The sequence below is a fragment of the Schistocerca gregaria genome, chromosome 3, assembly GCF_023897955.1.
Source record: "Schistocerca gregaria isolate iqSchGreg1 chromosome 3, iqSchGreg1.2, whole genome shotgun sequence".
Classification (NCBI taxonomy): domain Eukaryota; kingdom Metazoa; phylum Arthropoda; class Insecta; order Orthoptera; family Acrididae; genus Schistocerca; species Schistocerca gregaria.
The window spans coordinates 806,870,984-806,887,638 of NC_064922.1; the positions used below are offsets into that span (position 1 = coordinate 806,870,984).

At 37.2% G+C, this 16,655-nt stretch overlaps 1 protein-coding gene across 5 annotated transcripts in view; it reads left to right on the forward strand.

Moving 5' to 3' along the window:
- LOC126354370 (kazrin) overlaps positions 1-16,655 on the forward strand; it is a 903,527-nt gene that overhangs the window by 803,921 nt on the left and 82,951 nt on the right. For all 5 annotated transcript variants that reach the window (XM_050003952.1, XM_050003953.1, XM_050003955.1 and 2 more), the window contains one exon: positions 13,781-13,969. In XM_050003952.1, the coding sequence (XP_049859909.1) occupies positions 13,781-13,969 (189 nt within the window). The remainder of the gene's footprint in view (positions 1-13,780; positions 13,970-16,655) is intronic.

The following is a 16,655-nucleotide window of genomic DNA, read 5'->3' on the forward strand; positions in this document are numbered from 1 at the left end:
GAAATTTCTCTTCTTCTAGCAGCAGTTTTTTTCATAAGTTGCTGGGAAAATGAAAGATACATAGTGATTGAAAAAAAAAAAAAACACAGGTAATTCTCATTTTCAAAAAGTATCATAGGGAAGACGCACATAATTGTAGACCTGTATCACTGAGACAATCTGTCGCAGAATTATTGAGCACATTTTATGGTCACATATTACGATATTTTTGCAGAATGAAAATCCTCTCTATAGAAATCCACATGGATTCTGCAAGCAGAGATCTTGTGAAACTGAGCTTGCTGTGTTCCTCCATGAGACTCACATCAGCACAGACAACTGTGTTCAGACTGATGCAGTGTTCTTTGACTTCAGGATGGTATCCAATACAATCTCACATCGTCATTCAATGAGAAAAAATATGGGCTTACTGATCATTGGACCATGTTTTTGTGACTGGATTCAAGGCTTCCTCACAGACCAACTCAGCAAATCACTCTTAATGCTACACAATCAACAGATTATAGGTAATTCTAGGAAAACACAAGGTAATGTGATAGCACCATTATTGTTTACAATATATACATAAATGACCTATTAGATAACATTGGAAGCACCATAAGGCTGCTTGCAGATGGTGCAGATGTCTATAAGAAGGCAGCAATGTCAGAAGACCATAGGAGGAGGACCTGCACATGACCAATGAATGGTGCAGGGACTTGCAGTTGACCTTGAATGTAAATAAAAGTAACATATTGCACAAACATAGAAAAAGAAATCCACTACTGCACGCTCTAAGTGGCAAATTGCTAGAAACAGTAATTATCATCAAATACACTGAAGAGCCAAAGAAACTGGTACACCTGCCTAATATTGTGTAGGAACCTCTCGAGTAGACAGATGTGCTGCAACACAATGTGGCACAGACTCAACCAATGTCTGAAGTAGTGCTGGAGGGAATTGAATCCATGAATCCTGCAGGGCTGTCCATAAATCTGTATGAGTTCAAGGGGGTGGAGATCTCTTCTGAACAGCACGTTGCCAAGGCATCCCAAACATGCTCAATAATGTTCATGTTTGGGGTGCTTGGTGGCCGGCATAAGTGTTTAAATTCAGAGGAGTGTTCCTGGAGCAACTATGTAGCAATTCTGGATATGTGGGGTGTCACATTGTCCTGATGGATTGCCCAAGTCCATCGTAAAACACCATGGATGCGGGTGATCAGACAGGATGCTTACATACGTGTCACCAGTCAGAGTTGTATCTAGATATATTGGGATCCCATATCTCCTCCAACTGGACACACTCCAAACCAATACAGAGTCTCCACCAGCTTGAACAGTCCCCTGCTGACATGCAGGGTCCATGGATTCATGAGGTTGCAAATGCACTGACTGTAACATCACATTCAACTGATCTAACAATTGCGCCAGACACTTGTTGTCCTATGTACGTGATGCCAACTGCAGCGCCATATTCTGCCTGTTAACACATCTCTGTATTTGAATACACATGCCTATACCAGTTTCTTTGGCACTTCAGTGTAGTTAGGAGCAACCATCTGAAGTGAACCTAAGTGGGGTGACCACATAATACAAACTGTCGGAAAAGCAGATGTGAGACTGACATTCATAGGAAGAATCTTAATTAAAAGTAGAATCTTCAAGAAATGTAATTCATCCATGGAAGATGGGCTAACAGAATACCTCGTTCACCAATACTTAAGTATTGCTCAGTCTGGGACCCTTATCATATCATACTGATAGTGGAGACAGATAAGATCCAGTGAAGAGCAGCACATTTCATCTCAGGATCATTTAGTCAGTACAAGAGTGTTATGGACACAAACTCCAGTGGAAAATGCTACAAGAGAGACTTTGTCCACCTCATAGAGGTTTGCTGTTAAAATTCCAAGAGAGTATGTTCCAGAAAGAGTAGGATAATGTATAACTTCCTTCCAGATTTGTCTTGAAAAATGACAACAAAGAGAAAGTTAAAGAAATTAGTGGTAATGTGGACATCTACCAACAATCATTCCTCTCACATGACATTTGGGAATGGAACAGAGAAAGGAGAATCAGACAGTGGTACTTGTACCCTCCACCACACACCATCAAGTGGATTGTGGAGCACAGATGTAGATATAGAAATCCAGTGCTTAGTGATTCATTTATCTTGTGAGTGATTATTTTATTCATCAAATTGTTCCACCTATATCATGCACAGTATTACGGCTAGTGAGAATACATGACTTGTAGGTGCCACATTAGCACTAGCAACCAACTGCAGAATCTTTCTAAAGGCATATAGCTGCTTCTCTATGCTTGGCAAAGAAGTGTTTATGAGAATTTAATATTCTAGCTCGTATATTCACAAGAATAAGCTCTGAAACTAATCAGAAGTGACATAGAAATTGTGTACTAACGTATCAAGCACATATAAAACAACATATTAGTACTGAAGCAAAATAAAATAATTGTTCAGTCTATGTTTCAGTTTTCCTGGAATGGCCTAACTTAGCATACTAATATTTGTGTAAATTACGGTTCTCAAAAAGAAGGTCTAATGAATTCAACTTGCAAGATGTATTCACAGCATAAAAGCTGTAGATAACAGATGTATGCACAGCACAATAGCAGTAGGTAATAGTTGTCTGTGCCTGGATGGCACAGTCAGTAAGCAAATTGCCTCAAAAGCAAGTTTCTGAGTTTGCGTCCCCCTCCAACACACACTTTTAAACTGCCAGGAAGTTTCAAAATAGGGCACACTCCATTGAAAAGTGTATGATACATTCTGTAAATAGGTAACTAAATTCCAAGAAGTTGTACGCACATGCCCAATGGTATATTATCTTACATGACTGTAAACGTTTGTGTTGTAGAAAGCTCAGACGAAGAATGGATATCGAGTAATACAGAAACAGAAACATAAAAGCAAGTGCCATTATGTATTATTGAACTCAAAAGATGTATCAGCAAGTGGGACAATTCAAACAGGACACAATAATCTGTCAGTGAGAAATGGATTTGTAATTCTGTAGTAGTTTGCCCTATGGGAAGCTTAACACTACAACAGTGATTTGTACATGGATCCAACACTATTTTTTGAAGTGCAGGGTTTTCAAATTAGACCCTTTCAACTTATCCTATAGTGACGGCTACACTACTTCTGTAGTCAAAATTTGGCAGCCTCCATGTTGAGCAATACAGTAGATGTATATGAAATCTGATGCTTTCAGGTGGCTTGACACACAACATACAATCTCTACTCCTATGACTGAGAGAGGTAGTGCAATGGTTCGTACACTGGACTTGCATGGTTCAAATCTGCATCCAGCCATCCTGATTTAAATTTTCAAGATTTACCCTAATCATGTGATGCAAATGACAGGACAGTTCCTCTGAAAGGGCACAGCCAAGTTCCCAGGTTCCTTCCCCATCTTTCCCTAATACAAGCTTGTGTTCCATCTCTAATGACCTAATTGTAAACAGAATGTTAAACACTAATCTTCCTTCCTTTTTTCATTCTTTTACTCCTGCATATTGAGAGCAGTCTAAGCCACAACCATTCTATCAGTCAAATTTTAAAGCCTACAGTACTACCCTTTCAGTGAGTCAGTCAACATGCCAGGCAATGCCAGACAAACTCACTATACATCTTGTTCATCAAAAATGTTTTGAATATGGTTGGTCAGTAATTGTTCATTGTGGTTGCTCAGCAACAACATTTAATGATCTCAGGACTTCTATACAAACAATGCATAGAGAGAGTCTCCAGAAACATCTCATGCCACAAAATTAAGATGCTCCGAGTGTAGTACTTTGAGGCTTCTCTCGATGCTGTGTTAACAGAGTTTGTGTACAGGTCTGTCATAATAATTGTATATTGTCATGAACCTAATCTGTAATACAGTATTTTTGATGACACAATTTTTGCAAATGTCATAATAATTTTATATTGTCATGAACCTAATCTGTGATACAGTATTCTTGATGACACAATTTTTGCAAATGTTAATCCATTTTTGATCAGTTTTCATGTTACTCTTCAGATCTGTTGCTACTTGGGTCATTGGATATAAGGGTACTAGCGCACTTGGGAAAGGCTGGAAGAATAACCCAAGAATTCACTTAAAGTGATTTAGGGAAGATATTTACAAGAGGGGACCTGAACCAAATTTCTCCTGCATATTAGTTCAATGTTTTAATCAATGTGTCAGCAATTTGATCAGGTGACATAATTGTTATTCAATGTGTTATCGCATGCACTACTGGCATGAGACTCTGTACTGAAAATCTGATGTAAAACAACAGTATTTGTCAATGCCCTTTTCATTGGTCAAGAGTGTATAAAGTCTTTTCTAAGGTAGTTGTCAAATTGAACTGAAAAATCTTACCTGTAAATAAAATGTTACTTATTTTCAGTGCAGTGAACACACACTCATAAGACTTGTGAAGTTGTGGTGTGAAAACAGGAAATTGTTTGTACATCTTGATGTGCTGTCCCAGAGGAGAATATTATGTTTATCTTTTCACAGTTCTTGATCAGAATATTTGGACTCATGGTGTAAATTCCACATAACTCTACTGTATGTATTAAACAGATCTTAGCTTGGCCAGTTCTGTCAACTGATAGTAGTCTGTGTTAAGTTACATAAATTCTTCATTTGAAGTATTAATTGCAAAGAGCAGATGAGTATATAAGAAGAGGAACAGTGGCTTCTTTCAAAATCTAGACATAATGCCCATAATTATCAGTGATAGTACCTTAGTTTTCTGTTAATGTATAACTTGACTCATTCCACATCCCTGCAGGTCGTCCCTTATAAAGGAATTTATGGAACATGTGTGAGTGACAGGGTCATCTTCTTTGTGAAAATAATAATATTACAAAATACTGATGGAGTTAATAGCAAAATTTCATAAAGTGGAAAAGTTAGACATAAATGATTTTCACGGTGAAATTATTAGTGGAGAAACTAATCATCATTCTCATTTTTTATCTGTCTTGAAGCAGTAATAAACTAAGAAACTTCCTGGCAGATTAAAACTGTGTGCTGGACCGAGACTCGAACTCGGGACCTTTGCCTTTCGTGGGCAAGTGCTCTACCAACTGAGCTACCAAAGCACGACTCACGCCCCGTCCTCACAGCTTTACTTCTGCCAGTACCTCGTCTCCCACGTTCCATTCGGGAGGACGATGGTTCAATCCCGCGTCCGGCCATCCTGATTTGGGTTTTCCGTGATTTCCCTAAATCACTCCAGGCAAATGCCGGGATGGTTCCTCTGAAAGGGCACGGCCGACGTCCTTCCCCATTCTTCCCTAATCCGATGAGACCGATGACCACGCTGTCTGGTCTCCTTCCCCAAAACAACCAACATCCTACCTTCCAAGTTTCATATCAGCACTCACTCCGCTGCAGAATCTGGAAACATCCCCCAGGCTGTGGCTAAGCCATGTCTCCGCAATATCCTTTCTTTCAGGAGTGCTAGTTGTGCAAGATTCGCAGGTGAGCTTCTGTAGAGTTTGGATGGTAGGAGACAAGGTACTAGCAGAAGTAAAGCTGTGAGGACGGGGCATGAGTCATGCTTGGGTAGCTCAGTTGGTAGAGCACTTACCCCGGGAAAGGCAAAGGTCCCTAGTTCGAGTCTTGGTCCGGCACACAGTTTTAATCTGCCAGGAAGATTCATATCAGCACACACTCCACTGCAGAGTGAAAATCTCATTCTGGAGTAATAAACTAGTTTAAGACTCATCTTCATATTTATCTTGGTTGTGCATAAGTTTGTACTCTCCACACTGAAAACTTCTGGGATACTGAATGATGTTATACACAATGTACACAATGCCACTGTTTCTTCAGTTTCACTTGATCACATATTTATTAACTTTAAATTGATCTGTTGGATGATGACAGTTTACATTTATCATTAAACTCACCTCATAATTCACAATTTGTAGGGAAAGAAAGCTGAGCACTGTATGAAAGTCACCATAAACATTTAGTGTGGCATGGAACAGAAACATTTACAAAGAGCAATCTGGTAAACACAGTCTTTGCTCACAAGAAACAATGAAGTTCGTGCAGTTATTTCACACAGACATGTTGGCAGTGAGAGGAAAAATATTAATTGTTCCCAAATACTACATCTGACAGACTTTCATATCCTTCAATATATAAGCTGATCCAAACAAGCACAAACATGCATCAAACTGTTAAAGAACTACTTTCTAAACACTAACTTAGCTACATGATTACAGAACCAACACAGAAAGGTTAGTCTTATAGATGCTGGTCGCAGATAGGATTCTTGGGAAGGGAAAGGTACTATAACCTTACATATAAATATTTCATGATCTCAGGAGATATATATCTGTTTATGAAATGGATATGTTGAAATGAACACTAGTAAATAAGCTATATGTTCCATCAGTGACATGGTTTACCTAACAAATGGTTACTTAACGAAGAAAAAAAAGTTTGTATGCTTGTGTTGTGACTTACCTAATTATGAGTACAGTTGGCAAGTTTGAAATGATGATAAATTATGAAGTACTTAATTAATGGCTTAGTTGGAAAATGAAGGGTGGTATTCAGTCCAGAAAATTTAGGGCAACAAAAGTATAGTAATAAATCTGGGAATCAGACAGGTATAATGATACAAAAAGCAAAATTAGTATTGGACTTTCCTGGGCTTTAATATTAAGTAGCTGTCACATTAATTTCTTTCAGGAAAATTAAAACATGTTGCTGTAAAGTCTGGAGTAATAGATTTCTAACGGATATGTTGATATTTCCAGGTTGTCCAAATCTACTATTAAATGCAACAGCAATATTTTCAATTATTAGTTATTCTTCATAAACATTGTTTTCAGCAAACCTATATATACTACTGTAATCAACATACTGACTATTAACACCTGAATAATGAAGATGCATGATAACAGAGATTCAACAAAAATATGGAAACACCATGAGAAATGATTGTGTGAATCTGAAAGCAGATACTAGCCAAACCTACAGGTTGTGCTATTGTATCTGACATTAGTGGCACCTGTGCAATGTCCTCAATATGTTACAAGTGTCAGGCATGGTCATAACAGTGTTCTCTGTAGTTGAAGTTGGAGTTAAGTGAATTTGAATGTGGACAAAGTTTAGAAGCTTATATGGTGGGAGCTTCTATGACCCTGGTAGCTGAAGTGTTTTGTATTTCCAGATGCACAGTATTGAAGATTTATACTGCATACTGGAAAGTGAAAAAATGTCATCCACTAAGTTAAAATCTGGAAAAAAGTGTGCATTGAATGATGTGACAACAGTCACTGAACAGAACTGAGATGGAAAAAAATGTGGATGATGGCTGCAAAAATCACTACAGAACTGAATGTCACATGCACAAACCCTGTCAACACCAAGACAACATGAAGGGAGCTCCATAATCTGGAAATTGTAGGGAAAACTGGAATTCCAAAACCACTCATCAGTGATGGACATGCCTGTAACAGAAAAACATGGTGCTAAAGTCATAAAACATAGACTATGAAGCAACAGAAGGAAGTTATTTGGTTAAATGAGTCTTTTTTCAAAGAGTGAATGAAACATGGTGGCTGTTTGTTGATGATTTAGACACCCATACTGTGGTATTCCATGGGCCCCTTGGTTACTTTGCATGGTCACATTATTACAATGGATTATGTGACCATTTTGACTAATTATATCTGTACGTGGTACAATGTTTGCCCCCTGGTGGTGCTGTGGTGTTCGTAGACAACAGGGCCCCTTTTCATAAAGCTCATATCATCCACATCTTTATATATCTGGTGAACTAGGAGTAAAGGATTACTTCATATTTAAATACAAAACACTCAAGGGCAAAGTCAGTTTATTGACAAGTGACATGATAAGTAATTCACCACTGTACGAGTATATGATAACAAATTTAGACCCAAACAATCTCATCGATATGTAGTGAAGCTCCGTATGGCAGCAAAACGGGCATGCATTCTCACATACAAATGATCATAAAGATGCCAAATGACATCCTGCATTGTCCAAAGCATCTTGCAACTCTCCTTGCAATTCAGAAATGATTCTGACACTCCCAAAACAACAAGTAAGTTTTTGCTTTACCATGTCCTAGATGTGTTCCATTGGCAAGAGATCTGATGATCTTGCTGGCCAGGGCAGTTGTTGTACACCACAAAGAGAATGTTGCGTCACAGCAGCCTTATGTAGATGTGCTTTGGTCTGCTGAAAATTCGCATCATCTTCCTGTCAAAGAAATGACAATATCATACACATAACAGTCTATATCGTGTGTATCAGGCACTGGCTGCTTTACCCTTCAAGTAACACCAAATGTGACCAAGAGTTGCAACAGATGGCCCCCACACAATGAAGAATGGGATGCGGCCTGTGTGTTGTGGGGGAATGTACTCTGGAATAGGCAACTCATGTGTTCTACACCACACCCATGTACATCCATTGCTCACATACAGACAGAACGTACCCTCATCGCTGAAGATAACAGAGTTTCATTTTATTCTCCACTCGACTCTTTTTGCAATACCAGAGTAGCCATCCTTGGCAGTGTTGTGGTGCCAATTGTAGCCTGGTCAGAGATACACATGACCAATGATACGTGATGACACAGCAGATGCAACATGTGCCTGGATTTCATCCCTGGGTGATGTTCTGACAGTCACCACTGCTTGCAAAATGTGTTGAAAATGGCTCTGAGCACTATGGGACTTAACAGCTGTAGTCATCAGTGCCCTAGAACTTAGAATTACTTAAACCTAACTAACCTAAGGACATCACACACATCCATGCCCGAGGCAGGATTCAAGCCTGCGACCGTAGCAGTTGCGCGGTCTCTGGATGGCGCGCCTAGAACTGCAAGACCACCGTGGCCGGCCAATGTGTTGATCTGGGTGTTCTAACCATAACCACCCTCTTGTAGCCCAATCTTGACTTATTAATTTTTAAGTAAGTTAGTAATTTGGGCAGCTGGTCACATTTTCACAGCACTTTGCATGCTACGTTAGTGACACACTGCAGTGAGAGGTAGCAATGGTAGAAGCTGAGCAAACAGTTTTCGTAATGGTGCTCTTTTATTCTTCTTCTTTGTTGAAAGTTGTAGGCTCATAGCCCATTCTGAAATATAACTTTTTATACTGTTCTAGAGGATGCTCAGCTTCATTTTGTTAAATAACATGAACACTGGTGGACTTTCTGGTGTTGAACACATATATTTTCAGTCATTTCACTTTACAATACAAATCAACATCATCCATGATTCTGACACAACATGCATAACTTGTACTCTGTCCTCAATCTTCAAATTCATACTACTAACTACACAAAGACAAAGATTTACCTCTAACAAAATGTAGCAAAGAAAATACTATCACATATTGTTCTATTTGCGCAAAACCAACTCTGAAACATACATATCAAAAATAAAGTACAAGTAATTGTTTATCATTGCTTATCTTTTTAAGACGTCCATAATCATCTTTGTAATTACATTAAGTGTTTATATATGTTGACATTTATACATTTTCATATAACTGTACGGTAGTGAATTTCTGGGTTTTGAATCTTCAACTTAGGAGTTGATCATTTCATATGATCCAAGATCTGTTAGTATATTCATCTCACCGTAACCAGTTTTATTATACCATGCATCCATTCTATGCATACAACCATTACATGGTTGACAGGTGTGAGAATGTTCCACAGACAACAGTTGGAAGCAGTAACACATTGTACCTGACATGCACAGAATCCACCATTACATGCATCCAGCTTCTCACAGACCAACAATGCGATCCCATTCAAATGGCTGAAGCCGTTTAACACTTCAACAGGAGTTTGTAATCACTGGTGGGGGACAGTTGTACCCTAGAATCTATGTTGGATACACTGTTCACCTCTAAACTCAGCACAGTTACTGTTTGCAAAGTCAAAACAGAGGACACATGAAAAGGGCTCCTGAGAGCCATTTGATCACTAGTGACGGTGACACATGATCAATCACACTACTGTCCCCCAGTATGCACATAATATACCCTGATATCACTGAAAACAAGCCATGAGGGTGTTGCACTTTTTCCAAGCAGAGTATTTTCTGACAAGAGCATGATTCCACCATATTTGGACCAGGTAAATGCAGCAGAGCATAAGGAGCCAAGGCCATGATACCTTACTGTTCCAGGTATCAGCCACATTGAATGGTTCAATTCTATGTTGACCTTCTTTAAATGAGCAATACTGAGCCACACTGGTGCTCTATATTCTGCAATATTGAAATTTAACTGTAAGGAAGTGTGTTGTTTTCAAAATGTGCTGTAATCTGTGATGGGGCAATCCATTGTTTAAGGAGAAACATGTGATTCTGTTTTAGTTGTTCAAGGTTAAAGTCTTCATTCACTAAAGTACCTTGCAGGAGTTCTTAAATCCTTCAACAATACTTCCTCTTCTGTTTCCATCCACTTATTTTGGGTAGCTATTTCCCAGACATAGTACCCAAATTTTACAGCTTCTATCTCAGGTATGTTGGTGATATTCAGATATAAAGAAGTGATGTCAGAATGGATCCTTGTGGGAGCCCATTGTTTAAGTCTTATTTGTTTGCTCCTTCTATTACTTATGACAACTTCTCTGTTGCTAAGCACCTCATTCAGTATGCGATCTATTTTTTGGCAGGGTACGATACAAAAAAAGGTTGCCAATTAAGCTCTTCCTTGAGACAGTGTCAAAAAATAAACACAGCAGTTACCTTTAGATGCTTCCGGAAGGTTCTTTGTAGATCCAAAGTGCTGGCATACCTGGTCTGTACAGTTTTGTTTGTTTAGTAGGGTGATCAGGCAGAAGGATATGTTAGTGGATTTACCTGATTTAAGTCATTAACTATTTTTGCTATCTTAGGAGGTGGGGTATGTTTGTCAATTGCATTATATCAGTGTTAAACCTTTAGAGTTGCCTTACTGCATATTTCACCCAGTTAAGCAGAAACTATGAATTATTCCATCAAAACCTGGAGCCCTTCCTGTTTTCATTTATTTCAGGGGTCAGTAATTTCCTCAATCAAAACATACTGACTATAATGCAAGTTCTATTCAGACAATAATAAAGCATCCCTCTCAGTATGGCTTAATTAGTTTCAAAGAACTGTAAATGCAGTCACACTGTACAGAGAGAATTTACCAGATGAACAATGAATACAAAATTTGCAGCATTTGAGAAATTTAATTCTTTTCTAAAACTAACCTACAGCTCTAGAAATCTAAGCAGTCAGAGGCAAATATGGTGGAAGCTGAGGGAAAGGGTGACTACCAGATGTAATCAAAGTATCTTCTGCCAGAAACAGAGAAAATTATTTAATGAAGAAACCTAGCTCTAATCAAGGGGATTTCAAGGTGCACCAAAACCAGTGATGACAAAAAAGAAAGAAAAGAAAGAAACAGTGCACCAAGGACAAAAGTTACAAAATTACAAGCAAAAAAGCAAAGGCAAAGTGAAGCATTATTAAGTGTGAAAAAAAACCACATGAAAAGGTAAATGATAATCAACTCTTTGGTGATACTCTTGTGAGACATTAGATGTTAGGTTTAATTATTTGCCCCTAAAGTCAATGAATTCTTCCTGACAGTAGCTGCAAACACAAGGACCAAAAAATGGATAAGCCAAAGCAGGTCCTTTAGGCTTCCTTAGACAGGCATTGCATACTTTGACCTAATCGGATAGCCAGGCACATTAAAAGCCCTGTTTTGCAGAACACAGGGAGGCCCCAGATCGAATCTGCCTTACGGGTTAACAATGGGAACCAATATGCTGGCCAGCTGTGCCATTGATTTTAGGTGGTTTTCCACATCCACTTAGGTAAATACTGCACTGGTTCCCAGACTCAGCCTCAGTTACACAATGCTCAAACACTGAAAAATGATGTCACTTTCGACCATGCAATTTAATCATACACTGTATGCAGACAGAGGGTGTACACAAATTCCTGCCTGGGGAGGGGAGCTCATTGTAGCACTATTATGCATTTGGGAGGCATAATAATAGCTTCTATACAGATAACATTGTCCACACAATTGGAGAAGTATCACACCAGTCCTGGCCTGCAATTGGCCAGATATAGAGCACCAGAGTGGGTGGATGGATTCATAACACACCAGCAGGAATCAATTTTGCCAACTCCCCAGTTAAAAAGGCCAAAAAAATCATTAGTTTGCTGATGAGCAATAACACGTCTGACTATAATGATATTCTAACCAAAGTACTAAAATCTAGTGGTGACTTGTCCTCTTTGAGTTATCTAAGAAATAAGTTAATGAGTCAGGATATATTTTCTGAGAAACTGAACTATGCAGTATTAATACATGCTTGTCTGAAAGTAGAAATAAGCAACACGCCTCTTTCCTCCAAGTTCTCCAAAATTTGTGAGAAGATAGCTTCTAACAAAAAGTTTACTCTACACAGAAAGCAATATATGATCTTGAAAAAAGAAGACATAACTACCAAGAAGCTAGAATATGACTTTCTATATTCACAACTACTTTTGAGAACACTATCACCCCAGTAAATACTATCAAGTTATATTAGTTTGCTTGCTTGACTATGTCAATCAAAATAAGCTAGTATTATCATAACTAGCTGTGTATCAATAATATCATATTGATAGTCAAGGAAGTTCTGGAAGAATAAAATCATATTGCATCTTCTTAACATTCATGTCTACCTTTCTCCAAGTACTTGAAAGTTTTGGAACACTACATGCACAAACCATATTGAAAGAAAAGCAATGGCTCCACTTCTGCAACTCGTCAAAAGGTGGTATCAGTGATATGCAGGAGGCAACGAACTATTCTGTAGATTCTCTTCTACAGTTACAATTGATAGGAAGCCTTAGCAGTGAAAAGTTGTGTTATTACAGAGTAAATAATGAAAGGTCGATCAAAAATTTTTGGCAGCAGAAGGAAATTCATCACAGAATGCTAACCATTTATGTTTATGGTGACTGTGTTGATCCTGAGCACTGCCCATATTTGGTCCAGTAAGATTGAAGGTGATGGGGCAGGAATGTCTGACTTGCATGACAAAAGAAGAGTCATGTGACATGGCCACTGAACTGAACAAGCAAAACATGAAACAACAGTCAGTTCAGTATTACATGACAACATCTCAAACTTTGATATGATGAATAAGAAGGAACTGAAAGAAAAAGGGAAGTATCTTCCAGCAGCATGGCTATACCAGACTGCACACTTCATATAGTGCCACAGCAGAGCTTCAGAAAACGAAGTTCACAGCCATATAGCATCTTCCATACAGTCTAGATTTGGTGCTGTTGATCTACCATCTGCTACCAGTACTGAAAAACAATCTGTGGGGACATCACTATTAATATTAGATAAAGTTAGCAAAAGAGCACCTTAGAAAACTGTATTGTTTGTTAATGATACATGTATATTGCAAAAGGTCCAAATCTTTCACAGAAATAGCCTCGAGTATCTGCTTGTACTTATTAGTGTATAACTTGACTCCTTCCACATCCCTTAAGACTCATTCTCCTTCATCGTGTTATTATGAAACACCACATGGAAATCATTGAATTAATACATGAATGAATACAGTACAACAAATTTTAATCATTATCATAATACTGATATTGTATCTTCTCACTAGCCATATACATTTGAGTTTAGTATTGTAATACATCCAAAAATTTATTAAACTTTCAATTAACTCTAATGAAAACCAAATTATCTAATGAAAAAACACAAATTTCAGGTGCTTCTTGAACTTAGCGATGTTGAACTAGAACTGGGGCTAGGAATAACACATCCTATGCACCGAAAAAAGCTTCGCCTGGCCATTGAAGAGCATAGGCATCCTGCACTTGTGCGATACCCATGCATAGCACAGCTAGGACACACATGGGTGTCTAGTGAGTGGTTACCAGACCTTGGTCTTGCTCAGGTAAGCATAAAATATGTACATGAGAGAAGATGAGAATTAAAGTAAAACAGAGAAAACAAGAGATGAGTAATGGGAAGTAAATAGGATTCATGGGGCAATGTATTAAACTGATTCACTCAAATTGTTTTATTTTATTGTTAGTAAAAATGTACTCATACAGATGTGATGTTGAAGTGTTCTTGTGTGCGTACTGGTAATTAAAAAGTGGAAAGAAAGAGAGAAAAAGAAAATAAAAGAAAGGAGAGGGACAAAACTGAAAGTATTATTTGTTTCTAATTATCTGAATCATTATTTTGTCATTACTAAAACAAAAGAAATTATTTTGTATCAAGAGGAGATTTTTAATTTGAGAAAACTGTAAAACATCAAGAAGATAGATTGATTCACAGTTACTTACTTCAGGAAGCAAATTTTATGTTCTGAAGATAAGCAATGAAAGCCTATTCTGTCTCACTGTAATTTTACAAATTTCTTTGTATATGATTTTTAAATAAAACACCTCATACAGAGTACAATAACATACCATTGATAACAATGTGATATATTGTTACATCTTTGTAGAGAATATTCTCCACTGGACACTGCATTCAGGTTTGAGTTCTGGCACAGTCCATAATTTTAAGTTGAGATAGATGTTCTCTATGATGTATTCTCTGATAGAGAGCAACCAGATCTTCTTAGTAACAGCTCAACACTGTGACTAACAAAGAGAGGTGCCCAGTGGTGAGATTGACTTTTTAAAACCAAATGTATGGTGATATAGGTTAAGATCCCAAGCATCACACCCTTCAGCCATTCACTTCCGTCGGCCCTTGTTTGTGAGTAATTGACAAAAATAAATTTGAGAATTTTGCATGACTCTCAGTAGTGTTAGAAAGTTATACTCTGTGGACTGGTTGTGTTGTGTAATGGGTAGGGTCAGAACTTCACATACAAGAGGTTGTGGGTTCAAAACCTTGTCAAGTACATGAATTTTTTATTTATTTTAAAATCTTTATCAAAATTACTTTGATCATTATTTTTATTCAGTTATTTGATTTCAATGTAATTTCTTATTTCTATTCCTTTATCACATCATTTTAATCATCATGTGAACTTTTTTAATGTATTTCATTTTCTCTTTGTATCATTCTTCCTCCACTCAAAATTTTTGTGAATGTAACTTTAATTACATTTATCTATTATAATAATCAATTATTTGAACATTCTGGTCCAACAGTTAAAAAACAAAAGACAAAATAATATATTTATTTTGAATGTGAAGGTGTGTGAAAAATGCCTTTTCCATTACAAGGTGTGCATTTTTTCATGGTAATCATCATAGAAACATTTAAAACATAGCCTACATTCATAATGTGCTATGGACAAAATAACATAGATGAAGATTTAAACAAAGGACGGGTTTATATAGTAAACAAAATTCAAGCAATATGAGGAATAGATATAATGAATGTAATAATCTCGACAAAAAAACAGAATAATAAAAACAAAAGAAATTATACCAAAATTAATACATAAAATTAAGTAAAAACACATGAAAAAAGATTTCAAGTAGAAAAAGAATTATAGGAAGAAAAATGAGAGCAAATGAAAAACTGATATCATTAAAATAATGTGACAAAGGAATGGAAATAAAAAACTACATTTAAATCAATTAATTGAATAAAAATGATGATCAAAGTCATTTCAATAAAAATTATCATGATGAGATTAAAACCCACAACCTCCTGCATGTGAAATCCTTACCATATCCATTACACCACACAACCATTCCAGACATTACAACCTTTTTAATGCTATTGATCATCATGCAAAATTTTGTCACCATTTACACAGAAATGAAGCCCCATCAGGGTGAACAGCTGCAATGTGAGATACCTTGGATCCTAACCTATATAACTGTATATATGGTTCCAAAAAGTCAATCTCACTTCTGGGGATCTCTCACTGCAAGTAAAACTTTCTGATACATCCTTTCTCCCAGAGATGCTAGTCCTGCAGTAATGTGGAAGTGCCTCTGTGGAATTTGAAAAAAAATATGTAAATGAACTAGTGACTAGTCCCAGTCCAGCACAGAATTTTAACTTGTCGCAAATGTTCGCCATTGATCATACTTAACACAACCAGCAGAATGATATGCGATTGCAGAATCTGTGTGACAGAGAGAGCATTTTGATACAGAAGGTGTGTGTGTGTGTGTAAGCTATCAAATCCACTGAAAATATAATTAGAGTAAATTTCAGTCTGTAATTAGAGCATTAATAATATTATGAAAAATTTAAATAAAGAGTCATCATGGTTTTTGTAGATTCTTATGTCTATTTTCTGTCAAATAGTACCTAAATGTGATGAGGCAAAGCTGTGGTCAAATTTTCACAGAAAGATCATAATCAAGTAACAGCAACTCAAAACTTTCTTTTAGATCCAACTGCTTTTAACCAGTAATTGTAATACAAACAATATTTGTTTTATCAAATCATGACAAAAAGATGTGCTCTGTTAGGTTATAGAAGAAAAATACGGGACATCAGAATCACAAATATAGGTTAATTCAGAATATATGGCCATGATTTACAGTGATAACAATGATTGGATCTTACCTGAGGTGTAGAAAATGAAAACCTAGTTAATTTTACCTGTTCAATTCTTTCAAATTTTTCCCCAGCCTGTGGAAACTCGACAGAAC